We start from the raw sequence: 14,773 nt of genomic DNA on the forward strand, positions 1-14,773 counted from the left end.
TGGGAATTATTCATCTTATATGCAACTTGAGCATGATTTCATATTTGTGATGTTTGGATTGTATATCTGTTTCACTGTATTATGCTGCATGTGTGACACAAATATAGGGACCATGACCTTTTTTTACAGGAACAAGAATAATTCAGAAAATCTATGCCATTGATGCTGTTGGTCACACATCGACGGTCGTGGAATCTAATGGTGTCACAGTTGATTCAACGGCCGCCGTAAGCGAGGATAGAAGTGTATTTCTTGAAAACATCGTGCAAAATCCATCGTTTGAGAAAGATAATTTCGGCAAAACATGTATGGAAATAGAACACATGACTGAATGTGAAAAACACACAATTACAGCATGGTCATCCACGCCAGGCTCTTGCGTCTGGCTAGCAACTACAAGTATTCATCATGCTCAAGATGGCAATTCCTTCATTGTTGTGCGAGGCTCTGTGACACAAACTATTCAAGGTTTGGAACAAAATCAAAAATACCGAGTCGTGTTTTATGCAAGTCATTTGCCCTTTTCGTCATCTGTTATAAGTAATAAGGAAGGGTTCATAAACATTGATGGAACCAGGCATGTCTTCCTTTTGTATAATAAGTTTCACAGGCAAGACAACAGGCATCTATTTCAAACTATTATGATCTGGCACCAACATACATTTTTCTTCCAAGCTCGATATTCAGAATGTATTATAGAGATTGGGAGCACGGATTGGTCAACAGGGATAGCTATAGATAATATCCAGGTTCAGGGAAACATTCTTCGCACAGATCGCTCCATGGATAAGAATTATCACGTACAAGCACACACAGTATTTGTTCACGATTCATCTTCGGTTCACGCCGCCTGGAACTTTGTTGACCCTGATAGTCCCATTGTCGACTACAGCTGGGCAATAGGTGAGAAACATCTGTTCAAAGAAGCTAACGCGAGTTTGTATTGACATAAATTGATCAAAGGTCAAAGAAGTTACTGCTGTAGGTTTAGGGTAGATAAATCTTGATATGTTTTTATATTGCGCACGTGTATTTAATTTTAAGATCTGACATTGAGTAAATCTTTAAGATCTTTATAATGTTTATTTTTATATCAGTAATATAGGTAACTGCCTAAAATAGCCTTGTTTTTCATACCACCGTTTCGTATTAAATATTTTTGCAGTGAGAATGTAGCCGTAAATTTAATGATTCTCAGTTTTGCAATGTAGAAATTTATATGCCCCGTTGTTTGTAGGTTACGTAGTCGGTGGATCACAACTGCAGGACTTCCGCTCGGTAGGACTGAGAACGTTTGCGTATAACAGTTCTCTGAAGCTGAAGCATAACTCCAGAATCCATGTAACGGTTGTAGCCACCAATGCTGCTGGCTTGAAGACATTATCATATTCCGAACCTATCATTGTGGATCTTACACCACCAGTTTTGGAAGTCATCAATGATGGCAAAGGTTTGTTATTATTATTGCTGTTATAGTTGTTGTTATTATTATTATTATTAGTAGTAGTAGTAGTAGACCGCTCCATTGGCCCAGTGGTTAGAGCGTCCGCCGCGGATGCGGGAGGTCGTGGGTTCGATCCCCGGCCGAGTCATACCAAAGACTTACAAAAATGGTACTAACAGCTGCCTCGCTTGGCGCTCAGCATTAAGAGGTTAGTGTTAGGACTGGTCGGCCTGGTGTCAGGATAATGTGACTGGGTGGGACATCATGCTACATGTCTGCGGCATGATGCCCCAGTGCTAGACATCACTTTAAACTGCCACACTGCAGACATCGTAGCGATATGACTGAAAAATTGTTAAAGCTACGTTAAAAATCGAAATCACACACATTAGTAGCAGTAGTAGTAGATGTAGTAACTTTATCAATTTCATCTCAGACCAAATTTCGTACCTTAAGACAAAAGGTAAAAATCATATTAAGTATTTGGTTCTTATATATATTCATGTCAAGCTTCTAATTATGGCCAAGAGTTCAAAAAGATTCAGCAGAAGATGGAATAAAATAGCCCACGATGCGTCCGTGAAACTCACACCCCTACTTAGGGAAAACTTAAATCATCAATATCTAGTTAAATCAGCAACCATCGAAGAACTAAAACAGCAGTTGAATTCAATTTCCACAGAGGAAGAATTGCAAACGTTTTACTCTGAGTTAGAAAAGGGTAAACAAAGACTCACTGCAAAACTAAACGAAGTCAGAGAAAGAAAACTTAGAAGTCATGATCTGCAACTGTTGTGAAGAAACACCAGCATCTCCTACCAACCAGCTGTCATCCAAAACAGTGCATTAGGAACATTACATATAGCCAGGCACTAATGATACGCAGAATTTACTCCGAAGATGAAACATTCCAAAAAAGGTCTGAAGAGTTATTTAAGTATTTGATTTAATGAGGCTACGACAATGACCTGATTGCAGAGGCTACCCAAAGGGCGAAACAAAAAAACTAAATGACCTACTAATATATGGAGAGAAGGAAAAGGCTGATAGGATGCCATTTATCCTGACCTACCATATAGACAACCCCAAAGTCGGTAAATTCATCAGGAAACATTGGCCCATCATGGAATCGGGTGACGCACTAAAATTATTCCTCCCGAACAAACCTGTAGTAGCCTACCGGAGACCAAAAACCCTCAAGGACATCCTGTTTAGGGCGAAGCTAACGCCAATCACTAACCAAGACCACACTAGCTAATCTGGCCCCTGTGGCGATAAAAGGTGCAAAACCTGTCAACACATGATAGAGATCATGACATTTTCTAGCAAAGTGACTAGAGAAAAACTTAACGTAATGGTCCAAACAAAACTTGCAAAACGAAGAATGTAATTTATCTCATCATATGTAAGATCTGTAGCGTCGAGTATGTCAGACAAACAGAAAAGCTACACAAAAGGATCAACCTTCATAGATCTGATTGGATGAAAGAGAAGCTGTACAGAAGCCCAGTCGCAGAACACTTTCCTCACGTGGCCACATTTTCAGTTGTATATAAACTTATTGCAATTGCTCACAACCCCAATTGAGTAACCAGGAAAGAAAAGGAATCTGAATGTATACGCCGCCTTAGAACATTGAAACCAAACGGTTTAAACTAAGAAGACTAGAAAAAGACAGCCATTCACAAATGAAATTATCTTTTTGCAGTCGACACATTTTCTTTTAAATAATTCTCTATATTTGCTTATTAGTCACCCAATAACCTATAATTACTACTATGACAATGAAATATCCGGGATCTAATTTGCGCTTACTTAACATTTACATTCAATAACAGATGTCGCAATGGCTCATCAATTTCTACGTCAATATAAATTACCTTCCAGCATCCGCAACAAACAATATTCATGTAATATTCATGTAAGTTTTGCAAACACAACGACGGGTTTTCAATTTTATTTGTTCTTTTTCTTGTTCATGTTTTGTACTTGCCTTTGAAAAAGACTCATTAAGATTCGAAAGCGCTCATGCTAGTCAGATACTAGTTTTGCGCTGTTAGTAGACACTATATTCCATGCGTATGTATGTATGGATGGATGGATATATGTATGTATGTATGTGTTTATTTCATCTTAACCCTTTTTAAAATTCTGTGTTCATTCGAAAAGGTTTTGTTTGAATTGGAAGATCTCTTAACAATATCTGTTTCCCCAATAGGACTGGACATAGATTTCCAGGACACACCTATTGTCATTGCCAATTGGGCCGTGGATGATCCAGAGTCTGGAATCAAGGGATGTCAGTGGGCAATCGGTAAATTCAACATGAAATAACAAACTTGTTGAGAGTTTTATGCTATGAAATTTAAAAGTGGATGTTAGGTGTTAATAGAAATATGGAGGTAAAATATATCTTAATATTGAATTTCAGTGAATAAATAGGTTACTTTTATTTCCTATTGTATGATGCAGAGGTAAAACTATGACTTTCAAAATCAAGGTGTTTCCTTATATTTTGGAGAGATACTTCACCCTTTCAGTTTTGTTTCCGTTCTTTGTTCCTAATTCCCACTTTTGGTAAAGAAAGCATTGTCACACCCAGTCTGTCCGTATGTTTGTTATCCTTTTAAATTTCTGGGCGTAAATTGATTAAACTTTGTATGTATATCGCCTTTGATGACTGTATACAAGAGTGGATCATCCTATCAAAACTTAATTTACGCAAACATGACATCAAGACACATCATTTGTCCGATGTAACGTGCATTGTGACATTTAGGTCACATTGTGTTGGTGGTGGCATTTCAAGGTAGGAAAGCTTTATACTATACAATTATTAATGTGGGCGAATTTGCAATGGCGATCAATTGAAGTTGCTCAAGTTAGCTTTTGTTATTTTCTGCAAGGTACCGCACCTAGCAAAAATGATCTACAGAACTTTACTAAAGCCGAGCAAGGAGCCTGGAGTTTCGCTCAACAATTTCAAATCGATGATGTCGGAGACAAAACGTTATATGTGACTGTTCGATGTGAAAATGGCGCCGGCTTGGTGTCGTCACGGTCGTCTGATGGCGTTCATGTCTTCTGGTCAGTGCCATCAGCCGACAGCTTGGAGATAAGTGTCATGGGTACGTCAAAAAGCGTCTACATCCCAAGTGACTATTTCCATGCAGATGCATCAGATGTTCGCATCCGATGGAGCGGGTTCAAAGATGACATTGGAATAGAAATGTGCGAGGTAGTGCAGTCAAAATTATCTTGTTTCTTTAAATTATAATGCAATGTATAGAAATCAGTTTTGAATAAAATTGTTAAATGGTTTCATTTTTTTTTAGATAAAACATGTTTTGTGTATCCTGTACGTTCCATCTGTAAAAAGGATTAATACATCTGACATAGAAGTATGCGATAAGCAATATTTGTCTGTTATGAAACATTTATATATCTCGTGTAATTATGGAATCTCACATAACAGCAAAATTACTACTCCAGCTCCTTTTAGTATAGTATTAAGACCATAACATCACGACTATTGAAATGATGTCTTTCGTTTTAAATTTAGAAATTGATATATATGCGCCTTATCATGTTGAAATTTCTTTCTGTGTGGACTGAAGTTTGAGTTTCTATTTCTAAATATTTAACAGCTTGAACTATTGTTTTGAGCTTTTAATACTTCATCGGTACCAATAACCAAAATTTCTGATCAATAGAAATGTACAATATTTTGACACGGCCTAATGTAAAGAGAAGGAGAGATCCGCACGAATGCTAATGAAAACATATTATTTCACGTTGACACGGACATGAGTAACATAAACTGTATGGTTGATCTGAGTAGTAGTTCTGATAATACAGTCACAAGAATAGAATCAGACCGGTTAGGTAGTTATAATAATTCGCTCGATAAGGAATCGAACCAGATTCTCACATAACCGCACCGTTAGCCACATTCTGATGCATAAGCGTTGTAATCAACTCGGTCATGCGCTCATTCCCGAGATAAGGTAAAACAATGTCGCAGGATATGGCAGAACGTGAGAAGGCGCACGACAAAACAACCTGTTATGTAAGCGGAAATTATCTGTCAGATAAATGAACATTCAATTTATTTAGAAAGTGAATGCATCATAGTCATACAATTATAATTATAAATCGACACCTATCTTCAACACAGGTTATACTCGAAGGACCTGGCACTGATGTTAAGGAGCTTGTGACAGTGGATACGCAAGGTTACATGTGTATAGACTTAAAAGGCCTTCACTTAAAAGACGGCTTACATCAAATATCTGTAACTGGCATCAACAATGTCAAAATGAGGACAGAGACAAAAATGGGGAACTTCACGCTGCTTACGAAGCCACCCTTCAAGCACGGTAATCACATATAAAATCTGCAAAAACATATGTTAACCTTTCTCTAAATGTAGTGTGAAATATTCTAAAAGACATTCTACTGTGCAGCCTTCTATGATGTATTCAACATTTTGTGTCCGTAATCTTTTACAATTAAGGGCTGTCTGGTTCCTCTCCAGGTTAACTTAAAGAATGATATATATATGACAGGTATCTTCGATTGATGTACTTACTTTTATGGTATTTGAAATTGTTTTCCAACTAAGAAGTTTTCTGTGGCGTAACGAAAACATTGCAATGTCAGCACATTTTTATTGAAAAGTAGATTATTTTAATGTATTTATTAATGTTAATCCTTAACATTCAATTTGAAATATTTCTAAATAAACTGACTACTAATGTAGCAGAGTTATTTTAAGCAAAGCCATTTAGTTTTACCTAAAGTCCTTTCATGCACTTTCGCAACAAAGTTCGTACGAGACCCAAAAGAAAAATGTAGAACACGTTATATTTCTTCAACGATTACTCTGATTCAGAATACATCTTAAATTAAGTATCATTTAATGCAAAACTATACTTGCATACTGAAGCACAAACTACTTTCAGTTATGCTTTTTAAAAATGCGGATTTAAAAAGAGATGTACAAAAGTGAACGTATTTTATATGTGTGTGGGAATTTGTTCTAGTTTTCACTGAGCCTGAAAAGTAGTTTATTCTGAATAGACTGAGTTACAGATAAGCCTGTCCGACAGTTACATGTTGTTTGTATATGTTCTTGTTCTTTTCCTATAGATGGCAGAACACTTATACTTAGTTGGAATCCTTCTGATGGAACTGTGACGGCCAGTTGGGACTATTTATTCTCTTCTGAATACCCCTTGAAGTACGAGGTGTCAGCGGGAACTGTCCAAGGAGGTTCTGACATCATTCAGTGGCAAGAAACTAGGAGAAACAAGCTTGTCTTCTCCTTGGACAAAGATTGGATAGGTCCAGCAGGAAAGGATATCTTTGTTAGCGTCCGCGCGATCTTTCCCAGTGGACTATATGAGACTGCCAACGCTCAAATTCTCTTGACATCTTAGCCTAAACTTTCCCACAATGCATAAATAGGGAAGTGTAGCAGACAGGAACATATCTGCGTAATTTCAACTAATATAGTAATTTACTTTCCGAACTTTCAGAAGCATTATTTTAACCTTTTTTTCTTGTTATAATATTATAAATTATCCATGGCATCTAATACTTACAGAAATCGACTTTTGTTTATATTTCTGTTTAGAAGAATCAATGCTAATTATTCATTTTATAAAATTATGTCTTATCTTTGAATTATTTCTCTCGAGCTATAAAACATATATACATACATCCGTTCAATCATGTATATCCCCTGTCCACATGAAGGTCACGGCACTGGTAGCGTGTGCTCGTTTCTTAGCCTTTCCTGGTGAAGCTTAAAGTGTTTCATGATACAGCACATTGTGTTGCCCTGTTATTTACAAAGGCAGCCACTCGCACACATTGTTGGTCCTCCTTTTCTCGATAAATAAAACATAACATATTTCTCTAATGAAAATTTATCTTGCTGCGGTTGTGCCGCCTCCGTATCAATGTCTCCACTGCTCAGCAGAAAACGTTTCCACCTCGTCTTTATCACTTTTTGGATCGCCCGCCGATGCAGACCATCATTTTGAACGTACGCAGTAGGTTTAGGCCATAGATGGGGTGGGTGGGTCTCAAAGCACACTGCGTACAAGGGGGTCGGTGAAGGGAAGGAGAGGCCTTTCTGGGGTAACTATCCTTGTGAAGCTACTCCTCCCCATCATAACATGTTAAGTCATCCTCCTTGCTGGTACTGGACGTTTCACTTACTCCCTTTCGTTTGATTTCCGGATGTTTCATAACTCTTTGATAATCTAATCGTTTCTGTCGTTATTTTGAATTAAATCTGCAGACGCAATTATCTTATATCACCATTTTCAGCAGTTTAAATAAAAGAAAAATAAGAGAAGATTATGAGTTTAAAATTACAGGTAAGAAAATATTGATATGATGCATGACAATAAATCATTCACAAGTAATCCCTGTAGTGTTTATTACTGACGAGACAAACATTGCTTCGAAAAACTTATCATAAATTGCTACCAAGTTGACCCCAGAAGGGTAAAATAAATTGAATTAGCTACTGAGATATTTCATATAATATGATGGAACATTCTTGCCCTTTCTTTCAAGAAGATGGGATGCAAATTTCAGAAGTTATCAAAAATGCTTAGTGACATTTAACACCTCTATTTTCTTTAAGAAGACTTGGAAGAATTGTCTTTCGTTTACCATGATTAAGGCGCTACAGCAACCGAAACTGTAAATTGGTTCTAAGTAATTGAAAAGTCATCTTTACTCGAATTAGATTACTAGAAATTGCAAGATCTATGCAAAATGAATCCATGAAGTATTCCAATTCCTCTGAACATTTGAAAATAAGGACAAAAGAGACGTGAATTTTCACGTACTTTATGGAAACAATCTGTATTTACATACTTACCAATTCTCTTTCAGCTAAACCTTTCTAATCAGTTTCACAATAGTTTCAAATATACTTTTTTGCTTATCGATCACCAAAAAAAGCGAATACGCGAACTCAATATTGTTTATAAGATACGAATTTCCTTCAGATGAAAATATATGCTATTGGTGTTTTCATCAATATCCATGAAGTGCCATGCCACACTTATGGAATATCACCTTTTGTAGAAATAGATTATTTATACACATGCTGATTTCATATGCATTCTCTAGGTGAAAAGCAAAACAATAGTTAGATTTTCATTTGAAACATGGCACAAGAATCCTTGAATATTCAGCAAGACCTGCCCTATACCTCATAAATTTGTCCATATGGTGACTTGGAAAAAGCGGTTGACGTAACAGATAAACCAGTACGTATTGTGATATTGCGCCTGTAGATGTTATGGAAACAATATTTAGTTAAAAAGAAAAATTTTAACATAACAATTTATTTTCATCCAAAAGCAGATTTAAGCTGAGACTATAGTTTGGGCTTTCACATAGAGGATAACTAAATTTTATCGGAAGATTGGAGGTCCTTGTGATGGTTAGGATATCAGCAATACAGCTCTTAATACATCACTTAAAAATATAACGATTAGATTCAGCAGTAAAACCCATTATTGCAGTTATCTAATCTGTAAATACAATATTGTTTTCACAAGTCTGTTACAATATAGCATTTTGTCGATAAGGCACATGGAACAGTTATCAGACACCAGTAATGATTCTGGCTTGCATAGGCATAGTCTCGAAGTTCTGTGTGTATTTTATGTTGATTTCATCTTGCATTCTCTTGCAAATATAAATAAGTAAAATCTAATTTGGTCAAAAATCCTTACAATAATCAACTCGACTTGCCCTATACTCGCCATTTTTTCGAGTCTATACCACACAGTGTGAGAAATTTTATTTATATAAAAAAGTCCATTATTTTAAATAAGTCTTACTTGGCTGCATTAAGTACTTTGACATTTACTATCCATTACTCCTCTATTTTCTTTGAAAACATGTAAACCCAAAATGTATCGGATTCACCATTGGACCCATTTTGTGTTTTAGGACAGAGAACGCAGCTAATACAAATTTACTTATTTTCAATGTGTATTGAGACTCATGTACTTGTCTATACCCCAATTTGCCCTCTGCTTAAAGCAGTCAAAACAATTCCTGTCAAGTTCATTGTTTACAGATGAAACTGAAGCACTAACATTTTAGTTATCAGAGAATTGGATGTTAAACATAAAGAACAAAACATTAAAATGTAATTAATGTGTCGTAGTGACGTTCATGGTTTTCATCATTTACACTATCCATTTACTTGTATTTATTGAATGCCATTTTACTACTTATTAATTTTGTTATCTTCATATTGCTAAATTTAATAGGAATGTTTCGAGAAAGCTCTCTCTTACTGGCACTTATTGCACACATCCACCCACCTACCCCATTTTTATTGATAATTTGCAAGCATCAACGAAAGAACTGTCAATCGTAATGGTCAGTAGAAACCTTTTGTCCTAAAACAGCTGAATTAGTTCTCTTACCGTTTACACACACAGAAACAGAACTTGACATGTAACAGTTAAAAAACAAACACACATCCATTAGATCCCTCTATCTATTTAGTAATTAATGGCACTCTGCGCGATAAAGTAAATTAAGGACTATATTGATGATATTTACGATATTTACATGAATCATGACTTACACGGACAGCTGAATCAAATAGCTGCATTGAAATGTCTGAAAAAGAAGAAGGGTGAAGGACATACAAAACATTTGAAAACAAACGTATGCAGACGTGCAAGTGGTTGGGCCAATATCTATATAGCAAAGCATGTTGTTAAACTTTATAATGTAGAATCAACATTTTTATAGAGTTTGAGTACAAATTAGCTTGCATAAATTGTGTTTCTTTTAGCGTGAGCCCTTTGATTTCTTTTATGAGTACGTTTATCTTTTTGGAAAAAGGGTATCGGCTATATCTGGTAGAAATCTACAATTCTGTAGTCATTTTGGACAGTTGGACTGGTCGAAGGATGACCTCTAAGACTTTGTATTGCAAGGTAGGTTTTGCCCTAAGCCATTGTTATTTAAGTAAGGCTATAAACAAAATAACCAACTCATCCGCAAAAACCCCGACTCAGACATATTGGTCTTTCAACGATTCCCTTTCCCGCTCTTCGAATCACATTTACATTAAACAAACATAGTATTGATAGTGTTACGATTCTATTGTCTTGAACTAAATTACAAAAAGCAGCGAATCCAACAAGTTTTATAAAGTCAACAAATAACTTAATTGTCTGAGTTGTGAAATGAAAAATTAAGAGGAACTTACAGTTTTGTGAATAAAATTCCAAATAATCCTAAATGTCCTGTCAGATGTCTTAAAGTTTAGTGTGTTCCGATATAATTCCAATATTGAATTTGCTTATTTATTTACCGTCATGATCTATCACAATGATTTAATCCAAGAATGAGTTAAATAATGAATATTCTTGCATATGAATACAACTATGGACAAATGCTGGCTATCTAAACATTTGTTTACAAATGCCCATTACCTTAAACTACAACCCAAAATCATCATGGATACAAGTTCAATACAAAATATAAATATACATAAAGATAGATAGATAGATAGATACATGCATGCATGCATTCATACATATATACATACGTACATGGGGACACCGAGTGACCGAGTGGTCTAAAGCGCTCTCCGTTACGGATCACTGCCATCTCACCTCTGTCTGCGCCGGTGAGAGTCTCGGATTCAGTCAATGTGGATATGTGAGAAAGCTTGCCAGTAGCTTCTCGTGGGTCGGTGATTCTTTCCGGGGTTTTCCCGAGTTCTTCCTCCACCATTAATACTGGCCGCCATGTATAGCCTATCGTGTGCTGAAAGATGGCGTTAAACCCCACACCACATACGTACATACATAGATGTGCACTTCAGGTCTGCACCTTTATTTTATTGCAAATAACGCTGTAAAAATTTAAAATGCATAACCTGAACTTAAATAGTAAAGTCACTTATTTGAGGAAATCTTGCAATACAAATGTTTGATCGTATGATAATCCAGTATCATTGAGGTTGACTAAATACATAAGCCATTACATAAGGAATCCCTATAGTGTTAAAAAAAACGTTTTAAATAAATGAACAATATGTTCTATACTTTATGTAGTGCATATAGAAAGTACACTGGAATTATAGAAGATCACAGTCGAATTTCCTGTTATTCTATATATGTTCCTGAGTGAACATTTCATGTTTTGTGGCATTATATCCAGTGAAAGTTTTGAATCTGATTTTATTTTATCTTGCGATAGGAGATATTTTAAAATCCTATTGTTGCATGAGACTTTGACCCAGGCATTGTATTGTATAATATCAAACTCCAGCATTTGCTTTGGGTTTCGGAATTACATGCATAAACATTGATTAATCTAGTTTTCCACAGCCTCCATTTTTTCCTGACTACTATTTGGTATAAAATCTACAAACTCAATAAGCATATGTAATATTTTCAACAATTTAAACAAATTACATTAAAGATTAAATACAAAGTTTAAAATCATAAGTAAAGAAATAACAAAGTGCGGAAGAACAAATTATAATTAATGTATATATTCATGTCCTGATTTCTTACTCTAGTTGCCGGTATACCCAACTCATGTCAACGTGTACTATTCCTTCTTATCGAGCTACAACTATATCTTTAATTGTGATAAATTGTATTTGTGAAAATAAAGAAATAACATTGAATAAGAACTTGCTGGCTACATTTAGCAGTTTGACTGACGTGATTTGCACTACATAGATATAGTGTTTGAAAACTAATTAGAAATGAAACCACTTCGTGTCTTGATTAGACCCCCTTTGTGATTTAGGAGGAAAAATGTACTTACTATATTTTACATAGTTTCAGTATGAAAACAGATTAATGTGTTCGTCTATCCCGTTTTTATAAGACAGAAATAATTTTGTGTTGCTTTTGTGGCCTCAGATTAACATGAGCTTAAAGCAATCACAACCATACCTTTGAAGTTTGCCACATACCATTAAAACAGGAGCAAAATATCATAGAGTTGACATGTAAAGATAAAAGGCAAAACGCGACGCTGTTCCATTACAAGGTTGAAAATATAAAATATAGTACGCAGTAGTTTGCTCACGCAGCAAGTTTTAGAGAGCGGTTGAAGTAAATGATGAAACTAATATTTTGGTTAGCTTTTTGTTGTTGTAAAGAACGTAATCTTAACGCTTTGTTGAAAGTTTCTGCTTAACTGGAAGTACAGTAATATATCTATATATTATCATTATTAGTACGACCATATGGCCCTATACGAAGTAATATACAAAAGCGAAAAACATTTTTAAAAATTGAACAAAATTATTTCCCTAGAATAGACCTAGGATGAAGGTCAGTCTCCTTTATAAAACATTAAAAGTTGTTAACAAGTTTAGACTTTTTGAACTGAAAAACTATGTCCGATACGTAGACTCAAATAAACATGTAGATAGATCACCAAATCATTTGAACACAATAATGCTGGGAAAAATTATTTTTGCAATGATTAATTCTAGCATGTGGTATATTTTGTGTTAATTTGTCATATTATCTAATACATCTCAAATGGATCTATACCGTCGCTATAGTGTGTACTTGGATATAAGGACAACAGTATTGTGTTTGAGAATTTTAGAATGTTAATAGTGGTTTCAAAGTTGTCAACGGAAGTTTTAAGATCTCGTCAAGGAAAAAATATGTAATAAAAACATACGGTTCTTTGGGGCATCACGTCAAAAACTGAACGAAATTATATATGTACATTTTAATGACTTGTCTCTGTCTCTGATTAAACTTCTTAACAGATTTTGATTAAACCTAATATCAACAAACTCTCGTATGAACTCCTTTATGAATGAGCGACACTGCCTATACTAAATTACTTGCACGCCTAATTGTTAACATTTATGTACAGACAATAAATGTATGATTAGAATAAACCAATACATATTGTTTTGATAATTTATTGTTGACATGTGATATGATTTAAGTTATATTGCTGTTAATTGGCGCCCGATTTTCAAATGTTCTTCCCGCCTTGAATATGCAAGCTAGATAAATTATCTAAATTAGCCAGGTGATTAACTTTTGCAAAGAGAAGGTTAAATGTCCTTTCCAAAGCCCACGCCATGTGGAAGGCATGGTCTAACCCTATCTTCCTGTATAGCGGCAGACGATTCCTTGATACCAATTATGACTTACCATCTGAGTCTTTAGTCTATGTAACTATTACATATAAAATCCATATGGAAACAACACTGAGTAGGGGTCGTATAAGTATGGATTTTAGTGTTTAATAATTAAACGTCCTTCTATCAAGTATACTCCTTCTTGCTTCGCTCTGTTCGATCATATCATCCATTCATCTTACTGTACATGGCTTTTTCTTTTATGCTATTAGGTTATCGGTTCAACTTTGGCCCCGTGAAGGAATGATCACGTCTCAGCAAGAATATGTATTTCATTAAATTTGTCTCGCGCTATGTAATTCATGTGGATCAACAAATGTATATACTAATTCAGGGATGGTCCTGGCTTTTAAAAAGCTGTCGCCAAAAAATTCGCCAACCTCAATATTTTGTCGCCAATTTTCAAAAAGTGTCGCCAGAACAAGTAGTGTACATTTTTCCAAGTGTTAATTCAGTCTATTAATGTAACAGGCAATGAAAATTACAAAAGATGGGTTAGTTAATTCTTTAATTACAACAAGCATTAACAAAATCTTACAAAGTGTTACATGAAGATCCGTCGCAATTTTAGGGCTGCCCACTTGTTGAATGCAGTTTCAAAGTCTAATTTTTCACATCTGTACATGCTGATTCTCATGAAATTCTCGAGAGATGAGATGCAGAGTTTATTTCTGATGTCAGTTTTTGTGAGGTTCATCTTACTGAATCCACCGTTCACAGTCCACAGCACTGACAGGTGACACCAGTAGTCTATCAGCAGTCCCCCCCCCCCCTTATGGCTAGCTTCACAAAGCTTGTAGTGAATTGCTTCCTAAATCCCAAGAATGATCACTGAATGCTGTATAAATTTTCTCGACAAACAAAATAGGATCTCCATTCCCATGAATGAAACTTACACGAGTCAACACCTGGCAATATTGGACCGTATATATAAGCATAAATTCACACCCAATTTAGAGATTCTTTCACTCTTGTATTTTGAGAAATAAATAATCATTATTAATTATGCAAAACTGGTTGTTGTTTTTTTTTTTGTGCTATTTCTCGTTTCGGAGTTTAAGTGTCAGCAGCCGTAACACGGATTGATGGCAAAAGGAAAAGATCAATGAGTAAAATGCTGCACTGGCGACAGA

The 14,773-nt window shown here is 35.5% G+C and overlaps 1 protein-coding gene across 1 annotated transcript in view; it reads left to right on the forward strand.

Annotated features, from left to right (window-relative positions):
- The window catches only part of LOC149785559 (uncharacterized), a 57,635-nt gene extending 50,469 nt beyond the window's left edge, over nt 1-7,166 (forward strand). Inside the window, exons 43-48 of the mRNA XM_089979910.1 lie at nt 130-903; nt 1,238-1,450; nt 3,663-3,758; nt 4,351-4,682; nt 5,622-5,823; nt 6,596-7,166. Coding sequence (XP_089836036.1) covers nt 130-903; nt 1,238-1,450; nt 3,663-3,758; nt 4,351-4,682; nt 5,622-5,823; nt 6,596-6,885 — 1,907 coding nt within the window. The 3' untranslated portion in view covers nt 6,886-7,166. The remainder of the gene's footprint in view (nt 1-129; nt 904-1,237; nt 1,451-3,662; nt 3,759-4,350; nt 4,683-5,621; nt 5,824-6,595) is intronic.
- Nucleotides 7,167-14,773: the final 7,607 nt, after the last annotated feature.

The sequence above is a fragment of the Sinohyriopsis cumingii genome, chromosome 13, assembly GCF_028554795.1.
Source record: "Sinohyriopsis cumingii isolate HCF-2022 chromosome 13, ASM2855479v2, whole genome shotgun sequence".
In the NCBI taxonomy this organism is placed as follows: domain Eukaryota; kingdom Metazoa; phylum Mollusca; class Bivalvia; order Unionida; family Unionidae; genus Sinohyriopsis; species Sinohyriopsis cumingii.